The 24617-nt window shown below is 40.0% G+C and overlaps 3 protein-coding genes and 1 long non-coding RNA gene across 4 annotated transcripts; 2 read left to right on the forward strand and 2 right to left on the reverse strand.

Moving 5' to 3' along the window:
- Positions 1-110: 110 nt before the first annotated feature.
- LOC147818028 (uncharacterized) lies at positions 111-1076 on the reverse strand. Its single transcript, XR_015438381.1, has 2 exons — positions 938-1076; positions 111-572 (listed from the first exon to the last, which is right to left on the reverse strand). It is a non-coding gene; the product is annotated as an uncharacterized LOC147818028 (long non-coding RNA).
- Positions 1077-1719: 643 nt separating this feature from the next.
- Positions 1720-7573, forward strand: cgref1 (cell growth regulator with EF-hand domain 1). The gene is made up of 7 exons (XM_023424960.2): positions 1720-1953; positions 2925-3030; positions 3395-3469; positions 4729-4802; positions 5180-5304; positions 5509-5610; positions 6162-7573. The coding sequence occupies exons 1-7, from the start codon at positions 1944-1946 to the stop codon at positions 6453-6455; spliced, it is 786 nt and encodes a 261-aa protein (XP_023280728.1). The 5' UTR covers positions 1720-1943; the 3' UTR covers positions 6456-7573.
- A 676-nt stretch (positions 7574-8249) lies between these two features.
- drc8 (dynein regulatory complex subunit 8) lies at positions 8250-10875 on the forward strand. The gene is made up of 7 exons (XM_087178965.1): positions 8250-8274; positions 8458-8575; positions 9296-9368; positions 9709-9785; positions 9898-9940; positions 10106-10172; positions 10256-10875. The coding sequence occupies exons 1-7, from the start codon at positions 8250-8252 to the stop codon at positions 10372-10374; spliced, it is 522 nt and encodes a 173-aa protein (XP_087035091.1). The 3' UTR covers positions 10375-10875.
- A 1076-nt stretch (positions 10876-11951) lies between these two features.
- On the reverse strand, positions 11952-23830 carry adpgk2 (ADP-dependent glucokinase 2). Its single transcript, XM_023424990.2, has 7 exons — positions 23581-23830; positions 21607-21766; positions 19606-19796; positions 19333-19429; positions 19002-19138; positions 17949-18085; positions 11952-15139 (listed from the first exon to the last, which is right to left on the reverse strand). The coding sequence occupies exons 1-7, from the start codon at positions 23774-23776 to the stop codon at positions 14567-14569; spliced, it is 1491 nt and encodes a 496-aa protein (XP_023280758.1). The 5' UTR covers positions 23777-23830; the 3' UTR covers positions 11952-14566.
- Positions 23831-24617: the final 787 nt, after the last annotated feature.

Consider the following 24617-nt stretch of genomic DNA (forward strand, 5'->3'; position numbering starts at 1 on the left):
TGTAACCACTAGATATGAGGAGATGTGTTAGATGCCAATAAAATTGTAATAGATCAATATCTAAAATCTAGGCTCCATGAGGAAGATGATAAGTAAAACACAACCACTGCTCTTTGCAATAGTTTTTGTTTTCACAGAATACAAAAACAACACTCACGTGAGAATGGGCTTAATAACAAAGCAAGGCCTTTAAAATAAAACAAATGAACTCAAAATGTCCCTTAATTCAGAGCTCTGTTCGATTCACACATTGAAATAAAACAAAGCAAAGTAACTTTTGTACCCGGGTATTTAGATTCCTGAGCTCAATGTTTTTAAGTCCTTACTTATTTCCTCTTCTATTGTATAGTTGGATCCTTTCTTGAGGGAAATCTGAGTTTAGTTCAGTCAAGTCAAAAGTTGTTTTTTCAGTCAGTCAGTGAGTGTTTTTTTCTCTTTCACTTCATTTATGGTGCAATGTTTCTATTGTGATGGATCTTATCTGGAATCCGAGTGGAGAAGCTGGTGCATCCAAATCCACGAGTTGCTCCTCTACTGCAGCCATAGTGGTGACTGGACGACCTCCAGGCTCGCTTCAACCCGACCATAGAAAACAACCAGCATACCACACTTCAGTTAAAGTCAAATTATTTTTTTTAGTATGAAGATGAATACCAGTATCTCATGGTTACCTTCTAACCTTTTATTGCTCACTCAAATTTTCACAGAACACAACATCACTATGACTAGAAAATACATTTCACAAGACAGTAGTTTATGCAAGCAATATTTCAAAACACAAGATCACACCTCTCAAACTCTACACTGAAGAGTTTTTGTTTGTTTTTTTAAATCAACACAACACGTTTCTCTGATTGTTTTGTCCCGTTCACAATCCTGAAATCAGCGTGAGCTAACATCACCTTTAAGCTAGCACTGAGAAAGAAAACACACTCACCAGAGATCGTTGTAAACACATTAGATCGCACTCCTCCTGAATCCTCTGGTAACACAACAGTTCTCGGGCCAAGGTAACTTCCTGCCGGATAACTTCAACATTGAACTTAAAAGACATAACTTTTGTCACTACCGCTCAGGACTCGCTGTCTTCCTCGTCTCTCCCCCTCCCTTCCCTTCTCATGACTAAGACGCTCCACGCAGGAGCTTAGCGCCACCTTTTGGACTTTTAGTCAAACTGCAACATAAATCTACCGCTTCATTAAACTGTTTAATGACCAAACTACACAGTTATTTTCAGGAAACTTTCAAGAATTTAAACACACTTAAAATAATGCACCTTTAAAATAAAGCGTTACTGAATAAAGATGTTTATGGTTCTTTCATTAATTGGATCTACAGCCATAGATCCACTATTTTTAACCAGATGAGTCAAGAAGACTTGAGAGTTAAACACTTGAGTAGAATCTGTAATTTAAATCAGCAAAAATATTTAATTCACTGGTTGTGAGTCTTAAGAATATATGTCGAGCTTTTGGTGGCTCTTGAAAGATCATAGTAATGGCAGTACTATATAAGAACAGCGAGTTAAGACGGCTTCCAGCTTCCACTACTGAGACTGAAAATAAAACACCCCTGAGCTGTAAAGGCCTGGAGCAGATTACAAGACTCCTCCCGGTCTACCGAAATCTGACTTGTCTGTGTGGACGTGGCGTGGCGGAAAACCCGGAGAGAGGAGCACAAAGAGAGGCTTCGTGCGCAAACTCACTGACACGACAGAGGCTCTGTTCTTCCACGTGGACCCTGTCATTGACCAAAACACACCGCCGGTCTCCGTGGCAGCCCGGCGGTGGAGGTGAGGGTGGGCGCGTGTGCAGTTGCCGTTGCGCAGTGCAGACCGGGAGGCGCGAGCAGCAGGGCGGTGCGGGACAGAGGTGCTCACCAGATATGAACCTGTAAAAGCAAACCTGCCCGAGTTAAAGCTTGTTACTGTCCGCACATCCACCATGCTGACAGGTAGGTTATGACTCTGAATACAGATGTAGAGTATCAGGCTGGATTTATCAGCTGCAGCTTAGCCTTTCTGAGCTGTGTGTGCATGTTATTTCAGTCCACAGAAATATTTCATCTACATACATCGTAATAAACGCATAGTCAGCAGGCTAAAACCGGTTGCTCTTTCAGGCTAAAACTCGTCATTCTTGCATTTGTTTTTTGTTGTAATTGGAAGCAGGAAGACGAGCGGTCTATCAGAAACGACCAGTGTTTATTCTATCTGTGTCCAGGCTGTAATAATGCTGCAGTGGGCTGGTGTCAGCTGTGGGTCAGGTGGGGCTGTGTGAGCCGTGGTGTTAGCATTGCTGCACGTAGCTGGTTTATTATTCAGTGCGTTTCAGTTGGGATAAAGTAGCGCCAGGCCAATCCAGAGCTGCAAAGCAGTTTAATACACAAATAAAACATCTGCTTGACTAAACTGACTAAAGATACATGGACATATTCACTGAACAAGTTGGACAATGTGGATCCTGAGCTGTAGGTAGATACAGATGGTTTTCATTGATTTCCCCATAATGGACCATGGGGTCCATCATCCGTGTAACTTGTAAAGGCTGCAGCACTGTTATATTTATCCAGTGACTGATTAGGTCAGTAGGTGTAACATGTACATTAACCATTTGAAACAGCTAACAGTGCAAGTGACTACTGGGTTTGCAGATACACAGAAGCCATGTGGAAATTCCACTTCGTACACATCATGCAACCAAACCATCAAACACTCCTATGTCCCTAACATTAACTATGTGGAAATTTAATTAACATTATTTTCCAACCATGAAATATCTTATGCCACCAATTCTGCCATGTGTGCACATTTTGCTGAATTCTCTGATACTTTGTTCAATTATGGAAGACTGTTTGCAGGTATATTCATGACATTGGCCTGTACAGATGTGATATGAGGCCATAACATGGCTGTCTGCTTGTAGGTGTGTTCATGGAGTCTCACCTGGGCAAGTTTGTCCCATGTGTCCTATACCTGCTCCTGCTCATACACCTGTGCTTGGCTGCCCCAGGTTTACCAGGGACAGAAAGGTAAACCCACCTCCCTACATTTTTAATCTTTCAAGTAAATGTTCTTATTTATTTTTTTGTCATAAATGATACATTTTTATTGTCATAAGAAGTGAATTTCCACAATAAACATGTCACCAAGAGCTGCAATATCAGAATGGCCAAGATTTGTTACACTGGATATTTCAAACAGTCCTTTTTTTAATGGCAAACAAACATATGCTTTATGTACAGGGGATACATATCTATTGCCAGCAAAAGAAACAAACTATCTTTCACCTCTTTTGTAGTTGCTTAGTGTGAAATGTACAAATTAAATGAAAGTAAAAGAAAGGAGTCTTCTTGGCGTATGTTTTATTTCAGTTTTTATTTGTTTATCCCACAGAGAGGAGACAGTAGATATCCAGCCGCCTTCCATAGCACTACCCAATCCCTTTGGCACCGGAGAGGAGGACCGCAGGTGAGTAATGCAGACCACATCTAAATTTGTCCAACCTGCAGTCTGCTTTAGTGGACTTAGCAGCTACTGTCTGGTCACTCTGTGGACTTTGCCTGCTGTGTTGTGCTAATGATGTGGCCTGCACCATATACTGATAAGATTACACGTGCAATAACTCTGCTTCATGTTGCAACTATAAAATATGTTTCCCTTCACATCTCTGTTACTGTACAGTGGAATGTGCTGATAATTTATTCAGGGAACACAGTGAGAGAAGTAACCACTTTGTGGACATAGTTCCACAGTATGTTGTGGCCAAAATTGATTTCCTGATAAGATTAATTGATGTGTACACTGCTCTTTCATATTGTTCAATTGAGTCTGTTGAGTGTGTGACCAGACATATGTTTGTCAGCTGTGCAGAATTGCAGCTGATGTGATCTGTACCTCCATCAACAAACAATGCACATGGATTCACAGGAGCCCCGAGTGCAGTGAATGGATAGAAAGGGCATTTTTGAATAATGTATTTTGACTATGCTGCCATCGATTACCCATTGCTTCATCTATGGCCTGTGCATGGGATTAAACTATTGCAATATTTAGACAAATGATACAACAGGAGTCATCTTCGGCGTTTCCTTTATGTCTTGTCTGATATCTCTTATCTATAATGTCTTTACATGTCTTATACAGGCCATTTTGAATTGCCTCGTTGTTGAAAGGGGCTTTACAAATAAGCTTGCCTTCCATAGACACTGAAAACCCCTGATTTAGTCTTTAAGCAAAAAGTGTGTACACCCACGCAGGATGACCTGAAACAGCACTGATACCCTTACAGAATAGCAGAGCGGCTCAAAGGCGCTGTGAGTATCATTATTGCCCCAAGGGTGTCTTCTTGCCATCTGCCTTGTGTAAGATGTGATAGATAGAGTATTTTTTTGATGAAGTGGCAACTCCTCCTCCTATTGTTGAGTCATATGTTAGGACTTGCCCTAAAATAAAAGAAGTAGCCTAATATTCTGCCCTCTTGTGGCTATATATCATACAGCATCACTGCTGTTTTTAAAGTACCACCTTGAGATTTTAAACAATCCACTCAAGATATATTAATCCTAAATTTGTCTTTCTATTTTGCCTCTCACAGCTTTTGTCTGATTGTATCTGCAATATGACTCCGTTCTTGCAGAGTTAAACGAATCTGACTCCTCACTGTTCATTTTTGGCTCTTGATGTTTCACTGATGGACTGAAATGTCCTGTGTGCTTTGTGTACCACAGGTTGCTGCAGAGTTACATTCAGTCCAGTCTGAAGGATAGCCAGGGAGGACCAGAAATCAGCACTTGGGAGCAAGGTAGATATCTCCACCTACTGCTGTGACACCTGTACAAGATCTGACACAGGACTGTCCCTTTGATCATCGTTACCAAATACACCTAGTGTTTCCGACAGCTGCTTACTGGAATATGTAAGAACGTCTCAGGTTCTAATAAAGTCATTTTCCATGACTTTTGGCTGAATCTTTTTCAAGCAGATGACCAGAGATTCTCCAAGGTTTTGTCTGTGATTCTGGTAGAACGCCTGTGTCCCATACAATCAGTTGTTAACATCACTGATGTTGTGTTTGTGTGTAAAGAGTAGGGCATTTTGCTACTGTATCTCCTCCTCCGCAGCAGTATATCAAACATGTTTGGTTTTTAAACATGCCACTGTTCTCCTGTGTTGTGTCAGAGGTATTCTTCCTGTTTCGTCTGTACGACTTCGATCGCAGTGGGTTGTTGGATGGCTTGGAGATGATGAAGCTACTTTCGGACTATAGCTCCCATCATACACCTGGAGCACAGGCCAATGAGTTGGTGAGGAGGAGTGGCTGTAGGGGCGTGTGTGTGTGTGTGTGTGTGTGTGTGTGTGTGTGTGCTGTGTGTTTGAACTTCCATTGTATTTATGCCTAGTGTTACATATCTAACCTATCGATCTAACTGTGCGTGTGTGTGTGTGTGTGTGTGTGTGTGTGTGTGTGTGTGTGTGTGTGTGTGTGTGTATGTGTTTCCTGAGTTCAGGTGGTGTCCATGGTAGATTTCTTACTCCAGACTCAGGATCTAAACCAGGACGGCCTATTGGCCCCATCAGAGCTGCTCTCTCCTTCACTACCTCACAAACAGGTACCGTGTGCATGTAAACACTCTTAACTCTTTCTTATCTAGTATGAAGGTTACCTTTAAGCTAAATTATATGTTACTCTGTTCAAGCACAATGATTGTATAGTTATGGAAAATCTTTGATTAACTGAACTGTTGTGATTTTTTGCACATCTACTTGAAAAAAAAAAAAATGAAATCTTATTCTTGACATTTGCAGTAATAGTTTGACAAAGTAATCCCATCTCAAGGTACACTTAATTGCGTTTTCAAATTTTTTAAAATGAAAAATATTGATGTATTTAGTCAAATAAATGATATAAAAATAAAGTTAGTAAGTGGACCTTGAGATTGAGATTGTTTTGTCAATTTCTGTCTATTTTGTTTTTGCTATTAAACAAGTTTGTTATAAACGGTTAGTTTGTTTGCTTTACTGTCAATTAATATGTAAACAGAAGTAATGTTGCATTTTTGTTTTGCATTTAAGTTTGGTTTACTGAGCTGAATCTAGTTTTATTCACAGCTTAATTTGTTGTCGACTGCACTAATGTTACATCACACTTTCCATCTCAAAGGACTCCAGCAACAGCAATGCACCTCACCAGGAGCAGGAGGTGGCAGTGGAGGAGAAGCTGTCAAACCCCAGTACTGACGAGGAGAAGGCAGGAGCAGCGGAGCAGAGAGAGGAGGTTCATGAAGAGATTCAGCCTCGAGAGGAAGAGCAACGTCAACACGAAGTAAAGACAGAAGAAAAGGAACTTGTAAAGCAAGTATTTGAACATAATGGACAACAACTCCCAGAAGCCCAAGCTGCAGATCAGAGGCATCACCAGGGAGTCTCTGTACATCAGGGGCAACCAGAGATATGAATGCACAAACACACATACACACACCAGAGATTATTCTGGTCTGTTGGCTCTGGTCTGTTGAAGACTGATTACAGAGTTAAAAGTACCACTCTTCACTCTTCATTTTCATCCCCATGAACGGAGGTGAATTCTGAAATTTTACAGTCCATTTCACTGGACTGTAAAACATGTAAATGGTTGATGAAACAATGTATGTTTTAAAACTATTCATGTCACTGTATTGGAATACTCTTTCTACAGCCAGTACGTATTGGTTTCTTAAGGAATACAAAGACATCTCAAGCTGTATAAGGGACAAAAGTTCGGAATTCAAAATGCAATATTATCCATATTAGTAAAATGGAAGCCATCACTGATAGCGAGTAGTACTTTTGAATACTTTTTCTTCTCCCAGCAGTTGAAGCAGTTGATCATTTGATTTTAAATAATTTGACAATTATAAGATGTGCTTACTTTTTCCTGCTTTAATTGTATTTAATTACCCCTTTCTCTCATACATGAAATTTTTTTGCATATTTTTAATGTATTGTTTTTCTATATAGAGACTGTTGTTTAATGTACACACTGATTGGCCTTATTGTGTCTGACCCATTCTAGACTTAGGATTTGCACTAGAGGTGCATCTGGACTGTTATTATTTAAACTGGTCTCATTTACAGGCAGCTCATGTGTGCTTTGAAATTAAATTTAGTTTTCCTTGACGATTTGCTTAAAATTAGGTTATTCAAAGAAAAAACACATCTTATGATGCAGTATTGGCCAAGCTTTAATTTCTTTTGATGCACTTGTGTACAATTCAGTAAGTAAAATATTTTGATGAGGACTTCAGTGTGCCTGAATGAAATTACAGGACAGTACTGCACTCCTATTGAGTACTTAAGTAATGAGTCTATCTACTGCCACCAGTTACAGGCTACAGGCCCATAAATTCTCAGCTTTACAATTAAGGACAAGAAGACCCCATTGAATTACCATTAGATGTGATGTAACATTAAATTCAAACCTGGAATGTGTTTACAGTATGAAAGGGTTTACTATTTGTTGTAATTTTTTGTTTACCCTTTTAACCATTTATGAATTTATACAGCTGGAAATAATAAAGCAAACATTGATTTGTCCCTCTCTCTTTCATTGTTTATTCAGTTTACATAAAGTGAAGTTCAACAGACAGAAACATAACACATAGCTACAACTGTGAACACTATTATACTGTAAATAAATAAAGCTGAGTGAACAAGAGCATGAATTAAACCTGTATATTGACAGTAAACGTTTTTCTTGATATACAGTCCTGTGCAAAAATTTTTCTTATCCATCATACAATACCGTCAGGTAGGAGTCTGATCAGTCCCAAATTAATTCTGTAACAGGACAACAAGCCCAAAACACAGACAGAGTCTTAAAGAGCTATCTTCAGAGACAAGAAGAAGGGGTCTTGCTACAGATGGTCAGGCCCCCCATAGAGTCCTGATCTCCACATGGAATCAGTCTGGGATTGTTTATTTATAATTAATTCATGAATACTGTTAATAAGAGAAAAACACACCGTGTGTTTTTGTTTCCTGTTAAGTAAACTAAAATATTTGGAGCAAACCGTACATCACACTGAAACAAGGTATAGTGTGTATTTTAAAGGACAAAGATTGACAACGTGCTACGATGTTTTAAAAATGTACCTGGCTTTGTAAGACATATGTTGGGGTATTAGTAAAATCAGTTACTCTCCTTGTTTCCAACTAACTGTTCCTCAAATATGGCCAGTCGGTTGCCACGCAACGGAATAACGCGGCAGACATGGCGGAGAGCAAGCAGAGTGCAGGTTAGTCTGTCTTATGTTGTATACCCTCTGTGTATTAGTTTAAATTCTTATCTTCAGACATCACAAAAGGGCAGTTTCAGTGTTTCTAGTCCCCTTCAAATTACGGTTCAGTATTTGAAGGTTTTGCTTGAACATTATGACAGTGGAGTTACTGCTTCAGTAACAAGCTAGCGGTCGACTGACTTTTGGCTCTGTACGTGTTTTCTCCTTTTCGTCTGTCAGAGACCACAGATGTCCAGAAGAAGATCAGAGCAGCCTTTGAAGCGTTTGACTATGAGCTTAACAACACAGTGAATGTCCGGTAAGCTCCCACAGCAGCCTGCAGGGGGAGGTGGTGATTGTTTACATCTTTCTCCTTCAGTGGTGGAAGAAGCAGGGCTGCATTACAACCAGGGCAAAGTAGGCAACTGTCCCTCCAGGAGCCCCAACAGCAAGAGTTACTAATTTGGACCAACATAAATTGATTAATTTCACTTGTTATAATTTTGCACCTGTTGGAAGCACAGTATCAACTCCTCCCATATCAAAATCTACCCTAACTGTTTTAGTTTTTATTGAGCTCATATGTTGGAAAGTCTTGTTTTATCGAAGTGCCTCTTTTCTTTCTTTCTTTCTTTCTTATCTCACACCTCCAGGGACGCTGTGTTTGAAAGTTTGTAGTTCACGAGGAAAGCTACACCCATCCTTTCCTGTAGATTTTTTTTAATACTTCCCTAATCTTTTGGTTGGGTGGAAAGTAAACTGAAATGCCTCTGGTTTACCACTGGAGATAATGAAGCCCTTTGAACGAGAGGAGCAAGTAGCTCATATTGGCAGTGACTGTAGTAGAGTAAAGTTAGTGGTTTGATACAGGGTTGAACAATGGCCAGTTGGCTGGAAGGACTGGATAAACCAGAAAGTGCGATCAGTGCTGTCACATTTGTCATCTGCAGTCTTTACATATTTTTAAAGAATGTGAGCTAACATGTTGTAGTGACTTTAACTGTAAGCTGTTCATTTCCTGTCATGTTTTTGTTTTTAGAGAGATTGGCACCATCATCTATTCCCTGGGTTGCTTCCCCTCTCAGAAAGACCTACATGACTTTATAGCTAAGGTCAGAACAGTATTGTTTTTTGTTTCAGTGATGTTTTGGAGGAAAACAACCAGTCAAATAAATCATCTGAGGCTTTCCTCAAATGTACCTACTAAACCTGCTAACAAAATATAATTAATTATGAGCTTCCTGATATTCTAATGTCACTGACACATTAAAATGCCATCCCATTTTAAAATATATTGCATTTATTGTTAATTTGCTCTAGTGCAAATGAAGAGTTATGATCAGCATGATGTATGCTTGAAAGATGCAGATTCAGATCCAGATACAGAGAATATTATAAGCAACCATCCTTGTTCAAGAACACAAATCCAGAAGCCTCATCCTGTTCAACCAGGTGGAAGAGGACCACACAGAATGTATCCATTTGGACAAGTTCCTCCCAGCCATGACCAAAGTGCTGCTGGAGCACAAGTAAGTTAAGTTTCATTATAAAGCACCCACTACCCTCAGGCATTATTCCCACACAACAGGAGAAAGACACAAATAACAATGGTCTGTGTGTGTGTATGTGTGTGTGTGTTAGGTTTCCTCCCATTCCTGAGGACACTCTGCTTCAGGCCTTTGAGGTGAGACCAGCAGCCGTTTCTTGTGTATTCTCCGGTTTTGTTGTAGTCTATGAGGAATAGGAGCAGGAGTAAGAGCTTCTGAGAAAATCACACTGTCAGCAGAGTGAATCTAACATCACAGTGTTTGTGATATTTGTCAAAGCAACACTCACACTGTGTTTCCAGGTTCTGGACAAAGAAAAGAAAGGATACCTGGAGCCCGAGGAGCTGACAAAGTACATGACACAGGAAGGTAAAGCAGAGGCTTTATGACGTACGAGCTGTTTTCATCACTTTTCATTGTGCTATGTTTGATGATGGCTGTCTTGAAACCAGGTGAGTCCTTCACTCAGGAGGAGATGGATGAGATGCTGACAGCACTCGCTGACCGTGAGAAGAACTGCATCTATTACAAAGACATAATCAGCCAGCTGACCATTGACCCTGACAAGTAGAAGGTGTCACAGTACATGCGTGTCAGCGTAATTCTTGACACATATTACAAAAAAAAAGTTTGTGTGTGTTTGGTGTTTGTGTTCATGCTATAATTAATAAATGTGACTTTCAGACTTGTCTTTGAATTAAGATCAAATACTTTTTCATTGAATTGGCACATTTAGGAGAATGTATCAACAGCCCATGTCTGGAAACATCTTTTAGAAGTCCATTATTTTGGTACCACATACAGTAGTTTTATGTTGCCCCACATTTACGTATTTTACCCAACCTCTCTTTCCACATTTTCAAGCCTGACAAAGATGTGCCGACATGTTCTCCAGAATCATATTAAATTTGAAACTACATGTACAGTATAAATCAAACGGAGGAATGCAGTTCCCTTTTTAATGTAAATTAAGTCAGAAATCAGGATCACCCACACAACTGTGATGTTTTCTAGATGATGCAAAAAACATTGTTGTAATCTTGCACCTGAATTAAATTGATAAGAAAAGTAATTTCTGAATGTTTTTGTGCAGGCATTTACTCTTTCAACTTTCTCACTTGAAAATGTTTTTGTAAGTTTAATACAAAAGCTCAAGATCTTGAGATAATCCACAGGTACTGAAATGTGCTTGTGTATTTGAGAAAATTAATAAAATGCATGTTTAAGAAAGAGAGCTTGCTGCTTGCTGTCCCAACCCCAGAACCAGGGCTCAGCTGGGGCATAGTGTTGGGCCTTAAAATAGGACAGGCTCTGCAGCAGTAGACTAACAGTCTATAGAATTTTATTGGCTTGTTTTACATGGAAAATATAAACATTTTTAAACCGTGTAATCTAGATATGAGCAGATCATGACTCCTGTGAGAGTGGCTGTAGATTACATTTATGATCCCTTTCTGATGTCACCGTCTTATTACGTTTTAATTCCTTAAGTTAAGTTTAATCAAGTGCAGAGTACCTCTGTGCAAGTGAAGCTAGGCTTCTCAATGGGTTTATTTCCCATAAAATCTATAGGAATAATTTGAGGTAGTCAGGGATTGCGATACTCAGCACTCCGGCAAATATTGTACAGAATACATGCAGCAGTATTAGTCCAAACACTCCTCAAGCTGCAGGGTACAAGCCCATCGATATGAAATTTTAAAGTTGAAAGGAATCTGATGGCCGACAGACACAGATTATAATGGAAATTCTCTGCAATAAAATAACTCTATAGAGAATATTTCTCATTCACTGATTACATCTGGGCACAGTGGTGGAGTCAGTATGTGCAGCCAATGGACAAATAACAATGACATCTAATTAAAAATGAAGTTAAAGGTGTTAAATGTTGAGAGCGGGCAGAAAGGAAACAACCTGATGAGTTATGATGTTGTGACAAAGAAGCCATGATGTGACAGTCCTGCAGTACTCATCACAAACATCTAGAAGAACAGTGAAGTTCAGTTGATTTTAACTGACTAAAGCAAGAAAAAACTCTTGTGCTTACGTGTCCAGAGTGTCAGATTAAAAAATACAGCTTGTAGCCATGATGGCTACAAACTTTATCAATATATGACCCCAAGTATAAAAAAATAAACAAAGCAATGATTGCTTTATCAGCATAGCATTTTATCTCAGGTGATTCTGCACTGAATAGATAACATGCATGAAACGGTTAAAGACAGCTTTGGAACATGGGTGACATGACTTCATCTAGAGCTTAGATAAGTATATGATATGGTAGCAAACACAAGCTGTTCTCTACATGAGCATGAATGCATGCTAAAGATTTAATTTCACAGTAAAAAAAAAAAAAAAAAAAAGAAAGACCTCTTCCTCTCAGCTTCTAATCACTGTGAGACAAAGACATCAGAAAATAAAAGATAACCATACAATAATAGAAAACGTCTGTATTAAACATTCCCTTTTCACTAAACACCAAAAGTCAAGACAGAATAAGGCTCATTTACCTTCAGCATAATCAAACAATAGCATCTAACCAGTACAGTCTTGATACAGAGAAAAGATTCCTTTACCTTTAGATTCTTCTTTTCTCTTACCCTCATACATGTTGCACTGTAACACGAATAAATGTGTTCCTCGCTGAAACAGGGCTTTAACAAGCACGTTTTAAAAAACAAAGAAATTATTTTGTGTAAGCAAGAAAAAAATACTCATACTTGCATATTGAGGTGTATTTGTGAAACATACTTCAATCTAAATGGAGAAAATAGCTGAAGTGGGGTCTGTGATGGAATGTCTGACTTGTACAAAATGAAAAAATAAAAGAGTTTGCATCATTCCCATTTAGATCCAGTTACTTCTGTAAATACAGTTTCAAATGAAAAAGTGATTCCTATCCTGAAGAGTGCAATGGGAGTTTGATGATGATGATAATGGTCATTTAGAGAAAGGGCCCAACCTTAACTTGTAGATTATCTCAACAACAATTATTTAAAAAAAAAAAAGGAATTAAGAAGGTAATGACTTTGACATAATAGGGGGTGTGTGTAGTGATAGGGGCAATGGGCCTATCCAGGAGCAGACCATCAACTCATCTGGCAATAATCCTGCTACGAGTGAGATGAAGACTAAATATGGAAAATATAATTTCAGTGCGGTCCACTACTCCATTGATGGTGAGTAGCACCATGGCTTCAAGTCAAGCTTACAATGTCATGTTACTAACTTAGAAAAATCTAAAACAACACATGAGATTTGGTTCCACTGTGTACAGCCATATTGTGAACAGTAATGTTGTCTACACACACTGGTCATTTGGTCCTTAAAGAGCCATAAACAAACACAAGAAGAAGGGAAGAAACAAGGAAGCAATATGACAAATAATAGAAAACTTTGACAAAGAAACATGGGAAAGAGACAACAACAAGAAGAGCGGAAAAAGGGATGGTGAAACAGAAAGAGCGTGGAGGTAGAGAAGAAATTTTTGACATCATATCCAGCTACCAACAGTGGTCTCTTAACATAGCTTTTGCATTATTGCACTGCAAATGACTCACAGAGGAATGACAATCCTGGAGCAAATCAAACTCACCCAAACCAGAATGCACATTTTTCACATATATTGGGAAGAACAGGAGGTGATCACCTCACCAGCTTTCTACTTGAAGTCTTTCTTTGAGAATGAGACAGGAGAGGGAAGAGGCAGGACAGAACCTTCTCATTAAAATAGTTGATATGATCTTTTAAAACTGCCAGGCTGTTAACTTGTCAGCCTTAGGTTGGCTCCTCTGAAACTGCATTTGCTGCAAGGTAGGTGAGGGCAAAGGCTTGTGCAGTGGTGGGACCTGTCGATTTTAAGTAGGTGAAAACACCTAATAAACATGCTGCCAAGAAAGCAAAGATTCAGCTGTTCCAGTAATTACACAACTCTGGATAAATCTGCTGCATAGAAGAGCCACAGGTTTAAATTATGCAAAGACAGTGTATCTTAGAGCAGAGGTTGTGTAACCCTGCTGTCAGACCCTGCGAATACAGCAGACCGATGATGCATTCAAAGTCTTGATACACAATTTAAAAATACCATGCCACAATCTACCCAGGATGGCTCTGTAAAAATGACTTTATCCAAACCTCATCCCTCTTCATCTCATCCTGACTGAAGGCCAAGTCTTGTAAGGTCAAGGAGAAAAAGAGGAAGACAGGTTATTAAAATCACCAGAGTCAGATGATGGGCTACAATGACTTGGCAAAGATGGTTGGTATGTGCCAAGGCGGTCCTAAAAATTAAATAAACTCTATACCTGAGGGCTTTGCACTCAGGCAAAGACACTACAAAATACATATTATTATATGCATAAGTCACAACACAATGCACACACTCACACACCACACTGAGCATTACCTGAAGAAAGTCTGGTTAAGATAGACTTTACTCAGTTTACAAAACTGTAATATTTGAGTTTTTCTTTATCTCTTTCAAAAATCAATACTGAGCCCATGTTTTTAAAATATTGTGGGTTAACCTGATTAATAACCACTGTACCCGATCATCTGACTCCTATGAGTGATAACAATCAGTTTTCCTTATAGTCCACCTGGGCCATGAGCTGCAAGTGTGATAGCATTAGCCTGATACTTTTCAGTACCTGTGTTTGCCACAACAGCTATTTTGCCATCACACTCAGATCAAGTTTCCAGAGTCACCTTGTTGCCAACATCTAGTTAGCATTACACACAAATAGGACATGAAGTCTCCTTGTCTAGATCTGCAGCACAAGGCCAGCAGCTGAGATGTTGTCCCCTCCACCTGCAGTTTGGTAAACCTCAGTGCACACCAGCACAGGTGCCACACAGATCTCATAATCCTCCTCATCCCAGCAGCTGACGGGCCTGGTCTCTTGCAAAGGGATACGCTGGCTGCCCTCCTGCCGGCTTACAGAGAATGAGTCATCCATGATGAGCCTCGCCTTGCTGGGGTCAATGTCATTAGAGCCACAAACATGGCGGTTAGCTGTGAGAGAGGCCTTGGCCGTGGCTGACATGGTGTTCTTCCACTGAGAGCCACGGGTCACGATCATGGCCTGAAAGGCCAGTGTGTGGACGTGGAGGCGAGTCAGCGGCTTACCCTTAGCTTTAGAACTGTTTGTGTCACTTTCTACACTAGCATCATTTGCATCCTTGTAGCGCTGGTTCAGAATGCGATAGACCTCCCTCATTTGGTCGAGGACAGTAGCTACACGAGGGTTTGGGTCTGACAACACCGTGATGTTGGAGCCTTTCAGCAGGCTGAGCAGGTTGGGAAGCTCCTGTTCATTCATCCCCAAAGAGTCCGCCTGGGAAGCAGCAACAGAACGAGTGACTCACCACAGAAAAGCCTTCATTGTGGCACATTCATTATATTCTTAAAAAAACTCTTAAGTCAATAATAAAATCATAAAATAACACCAGCCTTATCCCTTAAATTATTTGTTCTGAATATGGGGCAAAATTGTGACACTTAGTACTAAAGAATTATTGTATTATTGAATTATTTAGTAGTTATTTGAATGGCCAAAACGTATTTGTCAATGTACTCTTGTTTTGTTTTCTCACTTTTGTTCACACCATGTAAGGAAAGGTCTAAACATATGCTTATCAACATGTAAATTTAAAACATAAATAAAAATAAATAAACTACCATCTCTTTTGGCCCCAAAATAAACAAATTCTGTATATGACTGTGCTATTACACCAGACCCTTACACTGCCATCCTAGGTGGGGTCCATCACTCTTCATCTTTAAAACATTTGCAACAAAAGGCAATACAGTGTACCACAGTCACTGCAAAGAGGAATATTTTAAGCTTCTGGAAAACTGAGGATGTGCCTTCTTTTAAGACTTGGCTAGCAGAGGTCACTAATTTGTTGCATCTGGAGAGGATTAGATATACGAACTGTCTTCGCTCTACAACCTTTGACAGAATGTGGTAACCACTTCTGTCTTATTTATCAAGCATTGTGTGTGTGCTCACAGTGTCTAAAGCATTTATGTAAGTGCATGTATGTCTGTGGATTCAGATGTGTACACATGGTATGTTTGTACATGTACTCTTTATATGTATATGTACAGTCGTGGTCAAAAGTTTACATACACTTGTAAAGAACATAATGCCACGGCTCTCTTGAGTTTCCCGTTATTTCTACAAGTCTGATTTTTCTCTGATAGAGTGACTGGAACAGATACTTCTTTGTCACAAAAAACATTCATGAAGTTTGGTTCTTTTATGACTTTATTATGGGTTAACAGAAAAAGTGATCATATCTGCTGGGTAAAAATATACATACAGCAGTGCTAATATTTGGTTACATGTCCCTTGGCCATTTTCACTTCAATTAAGCACTTTTGGTAGCCATCCACAAGCTTCTGGCAAGCTTCTCGTTGAATCTTTGACCACTCCTCTTGACAGAATTAGTGCAGTTCAGTTAAATTTGATGGCTTTCTGACATGGACTTGTTTCTTCAGCATTGTCCACATGTTCTCAATGGGATTTAAGTCAGGACTTTGGGAAGGCCATTCTAAACCCCTAATTCTAGCCTGATTTAGCCATTCCATTACCACATTTGATGTGTGTTTGGGGTCATTGTCCTGTTGGAACACCCAACTGCACCCAAAACCCAACCTTCGGGCTGATGATTTTAGGTTATCTTGAAGAATTTGAAGGTAATCCTCCTTCTTCATTATCCCATTTACTCTCTGTAAAGCACCAGTTCCATTGGCAGCAAAACAGCCCCACAGCATAATACTACCACCACCGTGCTTGACGGTAGGTATGGTGTTCTTGGGGTTAAAGGCCTCATCTTTTCTCCTCCAAACATATTGCTGGGCATTGTGGCCAAACAGCTCGATTTTTCCCTCCAGAAGGTCTCATCTTTGTCAATGTGATCAGCAGCGAACTTCAGTCGAGCCTTAAGGTGCCGCTTTTGGAGCAAGGGCTTCCTTCTTGCACGGCAGCCTCTCAGTCCATGGAGATGCAAAACACGCTTGACTGTGGACACTGACACCTGTGTTCCAGCAGCTTCTAATTCTTGGCAGATCTGCTTTTTGGTGGTTCTCGGTTGACTCTTCACCCTCCGGACCAATTTTCTCTCAGCAGCAGGTGATAGCTTGCGTTTTCTTCCTGATCGTGGCAGTGACAAAACAGTGCCATGCACTTTATACTTACAAACAATTGTTTGCACTGTTGCTCTTGGGACCTGCAGCTGCTTTGAAATGGCTCCAAGTGACTTTCCTGACTTGTTCAAGTCAATGATTCGCTTTTTCAGATCCATGCTGAGCTCCTTTGACTTTCCCATTGTAGCGTTTGTGGGTGTTTGTATCCAATGAGCCCTATTTAAATGGCCTCAGAGAAGTCACCAGCTGTAGTCACTCATAATTACTCACAAGAAGTTAAGTGGCCATGCTATGAAGCTCATTTCATTGACACAACTTTCTAAGTCACCAAAATTGCTAATTCATGTTGCTGTATGTATATTTTTGACCCAGCAGATTTTGTCACTTTTTCTGTTAACCCATAATAAAGTCATAAAAGAACCAAACTTCATGAATGTTTTTTGTGACAAAGAAGTATCTGTTCCAATTACTCTATCAGAGAAAAATCAGACTTGTAGAAATAACTGGAAACTCAAGAGAGCCATGACATTATGTTCTTTACAAGTGTATGTAAACTTTTGACCACAACTGTACGCTTCTCTTGGTAATTGTAATATGTTTTAGACATCAATTTTCTGGCTGGCCCTTTAAAAGCAGGGTCATTATTTATTTTTATTTTTATTTACTTTTTCTTTCCTTTTCTTTCTTAGTCTCCTGGAATGGTAGTTCCTTCTATTTGTAATACTTGTTTATAAAATTGAAAACTCACAAACAAACAAACAAACAAATAAATAAAATAAAACAATGCAAATACAGGAAGGCAAATAGTTTCTGGGTCACGATGTTTCATACACAAATGTATTCAACTAAGCAAATCTAGTTTCAGACTTCCTGGTGTGACTGCCATTTAGTTATTTCATCTCTGTCTTTATGTAATCCCTCTGGTCTCTTTGCATTCTGAGTAATATGTGTTAATTAAGGTGTTGAGTAATTATTAGCTCAGTCATACATACGTGTGGAATGACATAGTGAAGCAGGTCTTCCATTATACTCTCTTCTACGAAACTGGCCATCTCAAAATGAACACCAATCTGAGGAGATGAGGAGGACAGCAGGTCGGCCAGGCGAGAGAAGAGAGCGTCCCGCTCACCTGGAAAGATGAAAGGTATTCAGACAAAAGGGGGTGAAGTAATGTGGAAGTGAGTAAAGGGACAGAGGAGGTACAATATTAGAGAGGTAAGGATGCCAAAAACCAGAAAAGGTAGACAAATAAAAAAGTGAAGTAAGGGGGTTGGTGGTTGAGAAGTGATGAAATATGGAGAAATGAGATGCGGAGGAAGAATGGTAGATTGACAAAGAGACAGAAAAAGACAACCGTCAGATCAAATGAGGCACCACTGATTTGCAAACAGCCTGGTGCAGAATGGGAAGTTAGTTATGACCTTCCTGCCAGTGTGATACTGATTGTCAACCTGCCCTTTTCTTTGTTTCCTTCTTTCAGTTTCTGTCCTCATGAACAACCATCACAAATACTTCAAATACGATCAAAGTCAAGCCAAACTGACTTACGGCTAGACTGAAACTATGGTGGAGGCTGATGGTCACTATCAACGTTACATAGCTGATGGCGCCGATGCAATGTGTCAACATAAGACAATTAGCACTTTTTCACCTTAACAATTTTGAGTATAAGTGTAATTATGGCCAAAATAAATATTCATATGAGCTAACTGTGCAGATGATTCTACAGTGAACAATGCTAATCTCAGTCACACTCTTTTTACTCTCTTACCCTTTTACTGCATAAAACTCACAATTTACAAATAAAAAGACCTTTAAGTGCAACTCAGAATAGATGACCCCCTTTAAGGTTAGGGTTAGTAAGAAATCACTAATAATCGTACCAAAGTTTAGCTTACATCAACTCACACTCCCAGATCTTCACAGCAAAGTCATGCAGGGTTAACTGAAAACCTATTTCACTTGTGCGACACAAAGCAGCAGACTCTAATATTACATTTTCCAAACAAGCAACAATTAAAAGGTTGTCACCAGTTTCCTCTTACCTGACTGAAAGGGGAAGTTATCCATCATTTGCAGCCCACCAACCACTAGCAGATCTGGTTTGAAGTCTCCGAGTTTCTCAGCAAATTCCTCCATGGAGTCCAGGTAGGGGTTATGGTCATCACTGTGGATGATATATCTACAGAGCACAAACACAAGCAAGGCCAAACACGGTCAGCTTCAAATACCTTAGAGTCCTAAATTTATATGCACGCACGTACGCATGCACACACAGCAGTGAAAAAGGTAAAAAAAAAAAGAGACTCACATACACAGTTTACCTTTCTATGATCCCTAAAGATCCAACAAATAGCCACCAAAAGCTCAACACACCTGTTGGCTCTTCGTGACGTATAGTGCCCCCAGCTAGCTCCAGATGGATACTCTAGGATCAGATGAATGTCTGGCTCGTCTAGAATATTACCTGCCACTGCAAACACAGGGGTAGGTGGGGTACAGGTTGTGGAAGGGGAACAGAAGTGAGAAACAGAAAGTAGAGAGGGCAGAGAAGATGGGAAAAAGGAAAATGATCATGGGAACTAAATATGAGGAGACATATATCCTCGAAAGTAGTAAGGGTCTAACAGTGTGCATTTGTGTGTGTACCTGTGATGTGTTGGGACAGGACATCTGTAAAGTCGGGGCTGAAGCTTCCTCCTAGCAACACATCACATCCTTCAGTTGCCATACGACCAGCCATTACCGGAGCATTACCGCCTACTGACCATCTGTTCCCAGGTAGGTCACGGGACGCCTCGACCAGCTCACTAAAGAGAGTGTCATTCAACATGAAACGCCTGCAACACAAAGAAATTAAAAAACGGTGAGATGATGTGAAAACAAAAACACCAGAACATGAAAGCAGTGACATTTCCTCATCATTCTTTCACTGTGACAGTTTATCATATTGTAAAAGCACAGGTTTCCTTTATGACAGGAACCTCAGCTAAAAGCTGAAGATACTGACATGCCAGAGCTCGTTGGCGGCAAAACACACACTTCAGCTATATCAACAAGGTTTAAGATAAAAGTGATAGGCAGAAAGAGAAAAACAAAAATTTAAAAGAGATAATGAAAACACTGTATGGAAAGTAAAGGATAGGAGTCGAGAGCTAATGACACGAGAGGAAGCAGCAGAAAAATGTTTGGAAAGACAAGATATGATGAGTTAATGCTTGTATGATGCCTGGCTTTGCTCAGGCTCTGTGTGGCACCCATTGCTGCTATGAGACTCCTGACAAAATATGTGAACATTGGCCCCTTTCTGATAAAAGCTGAAATATTTCCGACTTCACAGTCTTGTCATTCTGAGTTCTGAAAGTGCAGCCAACAGATAGGAAAAAAAAGAGAAGCCAGTGTTGCGTTGTGTGCATGAAACCAATAAACATGCAGCCTACAAGAGACGGTTTTAGAAACAGTATGTATGCTACTTTAAGAGATTAGTCTGGTTAGTCAAACACTAGCATCCTGTAGATTAAGGTTATTTCCAGCACTTCTCTGGCACAAGTCACTAACAGCAATGGAAGAGAAACAGAAGGAAAAGCAACAGCACACTATGCAAAATAAAGAAAAAAATTTATTTTACTAGAAATAAAACTATTATGCATGCAGTTTGACGTGGTCTGCATTTGGCAGACATACCCATTCATCTCTTCTGTTACTTGCACATATCACTTAGCTGCTTAAGTTTTCTCTTTTTCTGTCTCAAGTGCTTCAAAATTATGGTCTAAGACTCAGTCTCAGACTTTGCTCACACAAGGTTGGTCGTCATCTGGTGGACATCAAGTGTTCATAATACAAAATTCCACAAGAAAACAAGCAAAACAGAGGCAAAAGAAATAACAATAGATGCTGAGAAAGTCCTTGTTTCTGTTCATTCTTATTCAGTGTTTCACAGATATGCCCTTGTATTTTCTGTTCATGATTTTGTAAGTCTGTTGCCTTTAGGTGTTAGTTCCAGCAAATGAACAAGGGCTCACAGGCGCCAGAACAGGAGCAGTCACCAGTACAGAAAAGAGAGGGGAGATGAGTTCAACTGCATAAATACTTAGTGCTAAGAATGGCTACAACTAACTGATAAACATCAACAAATGGACAATGACAGTAAGACACACACAAACACTGACTAAAGCGAGGATTTAAAAAAAAAATGTAGCTTTTACTTGGACAGTCTATTTTGTGTGAAAAAGATATGGACAAACGAAAGAAGACAGAGCGAGCAGCTAGATTTATTTGTATGTATGCAAGTTACAAAGACCCAACACATTCATGATGGAATGCGAGTGTGTTTGTGAAACAGCATGTGAGAGAGAGAGGAACACAGTAGCCTGAGGGGGGCACCAACAGTTTTAACTTTCATGGTCTCAAGCCTCTCAAACTGATTATCTACTACAAACACCCTTGGCACACCATGCATATAAACAGCGGATCAGCCCTAACGCAGAGAAGACTCAAGTATTCAAATATGTTCAAGAGGATATTCTGTGAGCACATATACTGTATTTCTACTTCTGTGACTTTAGGGTTAACTACCTGAACTAGTCCACAAAAATGTAATGGCCAGCTCTTATTCACACACACACACACGCACACACACACATCACTTACTCTGCAGCTGCTCCTGGCGCAAAGAAGTAGGCAAAGCTCTGAGCCAACTGTTCAGTGTTTTCTATGTAGTCATGATGCAGGGGCTGGTCTGTGGGAGGGAGGCCAATCTTATTAAGTAATGACACCCCGTCCACTATCAGGTCAACACAACCTCCAAAACCTGAGGACGAAGGAGTGGGACAGAGAGAATAACACAAAGAGAAATAAATATGCAATAAAACCATGAGGGAGAAGAAAATGAGATAGCCTAAAGGGAAAAGGGAACAGGGAGAAGACTGTGAATCACACAGGCATTTTCATGCTCTAGCAACAGTACAATTATAGTTTCAGCTGTTTCATCTTTTTCATAGCTTTCAGCTACAAACATTATCTATCATGTGTGAACAAAGGCCAACATGAACAGTAACAACCCCTGATAACGCACTTGTGATGGCAACCTACTAGAGAAGCCAAAATGCAAAAGGTTTGAGTAGATCTCACACTGGAATTTGTTTTGACTCAGTTTGACTTCTGGTCTGATTTCAAGCTGCTTAATTGCTTTTCTTTGCTCTTAACCAACAATCTAGGAGTTTTCCTGACAATTTGCTGTATATAAAAGTTAAAAGTACCTGTGTATATTTGTTATCATGTGGTCAGCACGAGTCGTGGATTTTATTGTGCTTTTTGTTGTGTCAACAGGACAGTACTTGGCATTGCGTTGTACTGATTAACCCTAATTCACTACCTGTCTACCTGTCACATCTAACAGCAACACAAAAGGGTTAGATGAAAATATCTGTCATATCATGTGACTTGGCTGACATGTGATGTTATTATATCTAATTCTCAATAACCACTATGTAACAGATCTGATTTCGTGGGTGGGCCTGGTGTTGAACTGGGTAAAGGTTGGACAGATATGGTGATCACTTCTGTTGTGTGTTTGTACCAAGGTTCAAAGGACAATATTTTAGGTTAAGGGTGTGACAGACAAGACAGAGTGGTCACACTATTTACTATGTTTGCTAAAACCTGAGGCAGATTGTCTTGTGAGGAATTCCACCCTTTAATACGGCAATGGCTTAGTACCCACTGTTAACAGTGGAAGAAGGGGCTCTGTAATAGCAAGTCATGTTCACTTGTGGCACAGACCACTTCTTGGCACCACTCACAGTATTAACTGGCATTTGTTTTAAGGTGCAGGTACAAGAACATGGAGCTGTTAACTTACTGTAGATACTGGAAAGCCATAACCAGGAACTGAAATCAACATTTGTATTGTTTTTAACCACAGCAAGTACCCTCAAATTTATCCCCCATCTGCTTTCACTATTTAACCTTTATACTAGTTAGTAATAGATGTCACAATTAGGGTACCATCTACACTAGAGACATAAGGCAGACATTAGTTACTATGGTTAAATTCACGCAGGTTCGTGGTACAAATATTGTCACCACCTTGCCCACATTTCCAAGCACTTTTTGTCCCTTAACATTTCAAACACGCTGAGTCCATTTGTTTGAGGATGTCTTCTCACAACAAACTGGGCTCCGCTGGTCAGACAAGGTGCTAATCTGGATTGAAATCTGGTGACTGTGCAGATCATTCATGCTCACGCCCCTTTAACCTCCCCTTCTTCTCCTTCATCAATAATATTTTGTGCACCATTTAAGGGGCAAACTAAGCCAGTTATTGTCAGCTCACTAAAAATAAAGGTTTCCCTGCACCTTTTCTAACTTTTAATAGCCTACTTAAGTTTTAGGTTAACGTTGCAATATTCACGTTAAGATGATTCAAAATGTGCAGGGTTAACAATCAACTTTTAATTTTCTATTTTGTTGGAGAGTTGGAGCGATGGCTGAAGTTAACAATTTACTAACTTCAACAGCAGCATGTTTTTCATTTCGAGATAAATCAATAATAAAATCCAGCGTCTCCATGAGCCCCTGAAATCAGGTTTGGTTAGCTAACGTTAGCTAACCCCCAACACTTACCAACGGCCACTTTCGGTCTGGCGACGTTGCTCATCCCGACTTTCTGTTCAGCCCGGAGAAGAGAGGACAGGACCGTGTCCAACCGGTCGTCCAGGTCTTCATTCTGGGGTGACCGGAACCAGAGGGCCAAAATAACCACAAACAGGGACACAACAGGCCCATATTTCATCCACGAAACACTGCCTCCCCCCTCCATCGCTCGCTCGCTGACTGGCTACAGTGGCTCACACTGGGTGTAGTGAACAAGCACTTTCCAGCAGCTCCACTGAGCGTAGGGATGTCTGTTTGTTTTTGGAACCGGAGTGTCCCGGATATGTCTCAACTGGACGGATCCTGGGCGGAAATCTGCTTTTCAGCTATTCATTCAAAACACCACCATTGTGTGTCTGTGAACAACTACTGTCTATATCTTGTCGCAAAGAAGATTTCTTTCACGGTTTTATTTTTTCGCGAAGCACCGCTGTCCCGCTTGTCTGATTGGTGGACGCCGGTGTACGAAGCTAACTATCTTTTTATATATATATATTTTTTTTTAAATACTACGAAGGGGGAGTGTTTGTTTTTTTGCTGACAAGGCGGAAGTGAGCTGAGAGCAGTCATTCTAATCTTGTACTTTTCTCGGGTATTTCGATTACCTGCTACTTTATACTTCTCCACTAAAATATGTATTGCTACTTTTACTGCAACAAAGAATCTGAGTACTCCCATTCACCACTGCAGCTCTCCAACAATCCGGTAACTTTGTTTTACAATGATTGTGACAAACATTCATTCATTCAAAAAATACCTACGTCTATAAGTCTGAGTCTCCATGAGTCTTTTTTGTCCAATTTGGATTAAAAGTTCAGGCGCAGCAGAAACGTTAATCAACTACCACCAGAATAGTTTTGACTCACATGGACTTATCCATACATCCATCACATCTTGACTCACATTTTCTTGGTGAGTCAGTCCCTTCACGCTTGAGAAGCATCACCTCAGTCAGATAAAATGCTAATTGATTTAAACTGCTAGCATGCATATTCAAGAATAATAAC

This window comes from Seriola lalandi, unplaced genomic scaffold (assembly GCF_002814215.2).
Source record: "Seriola lalandi dorsalis isolate HSWRI2012SDOR001 ecotype SW California unplaced genomic scaffold, Sedor1 jcf7180002054763, whole genome shotgun sequence".
Lineage (NCBI taxonomy): Eukaryota > Metazoa > Chordata > Actinopteri > Carangiformes > Carangidae > Seriola > Seriola lalandi.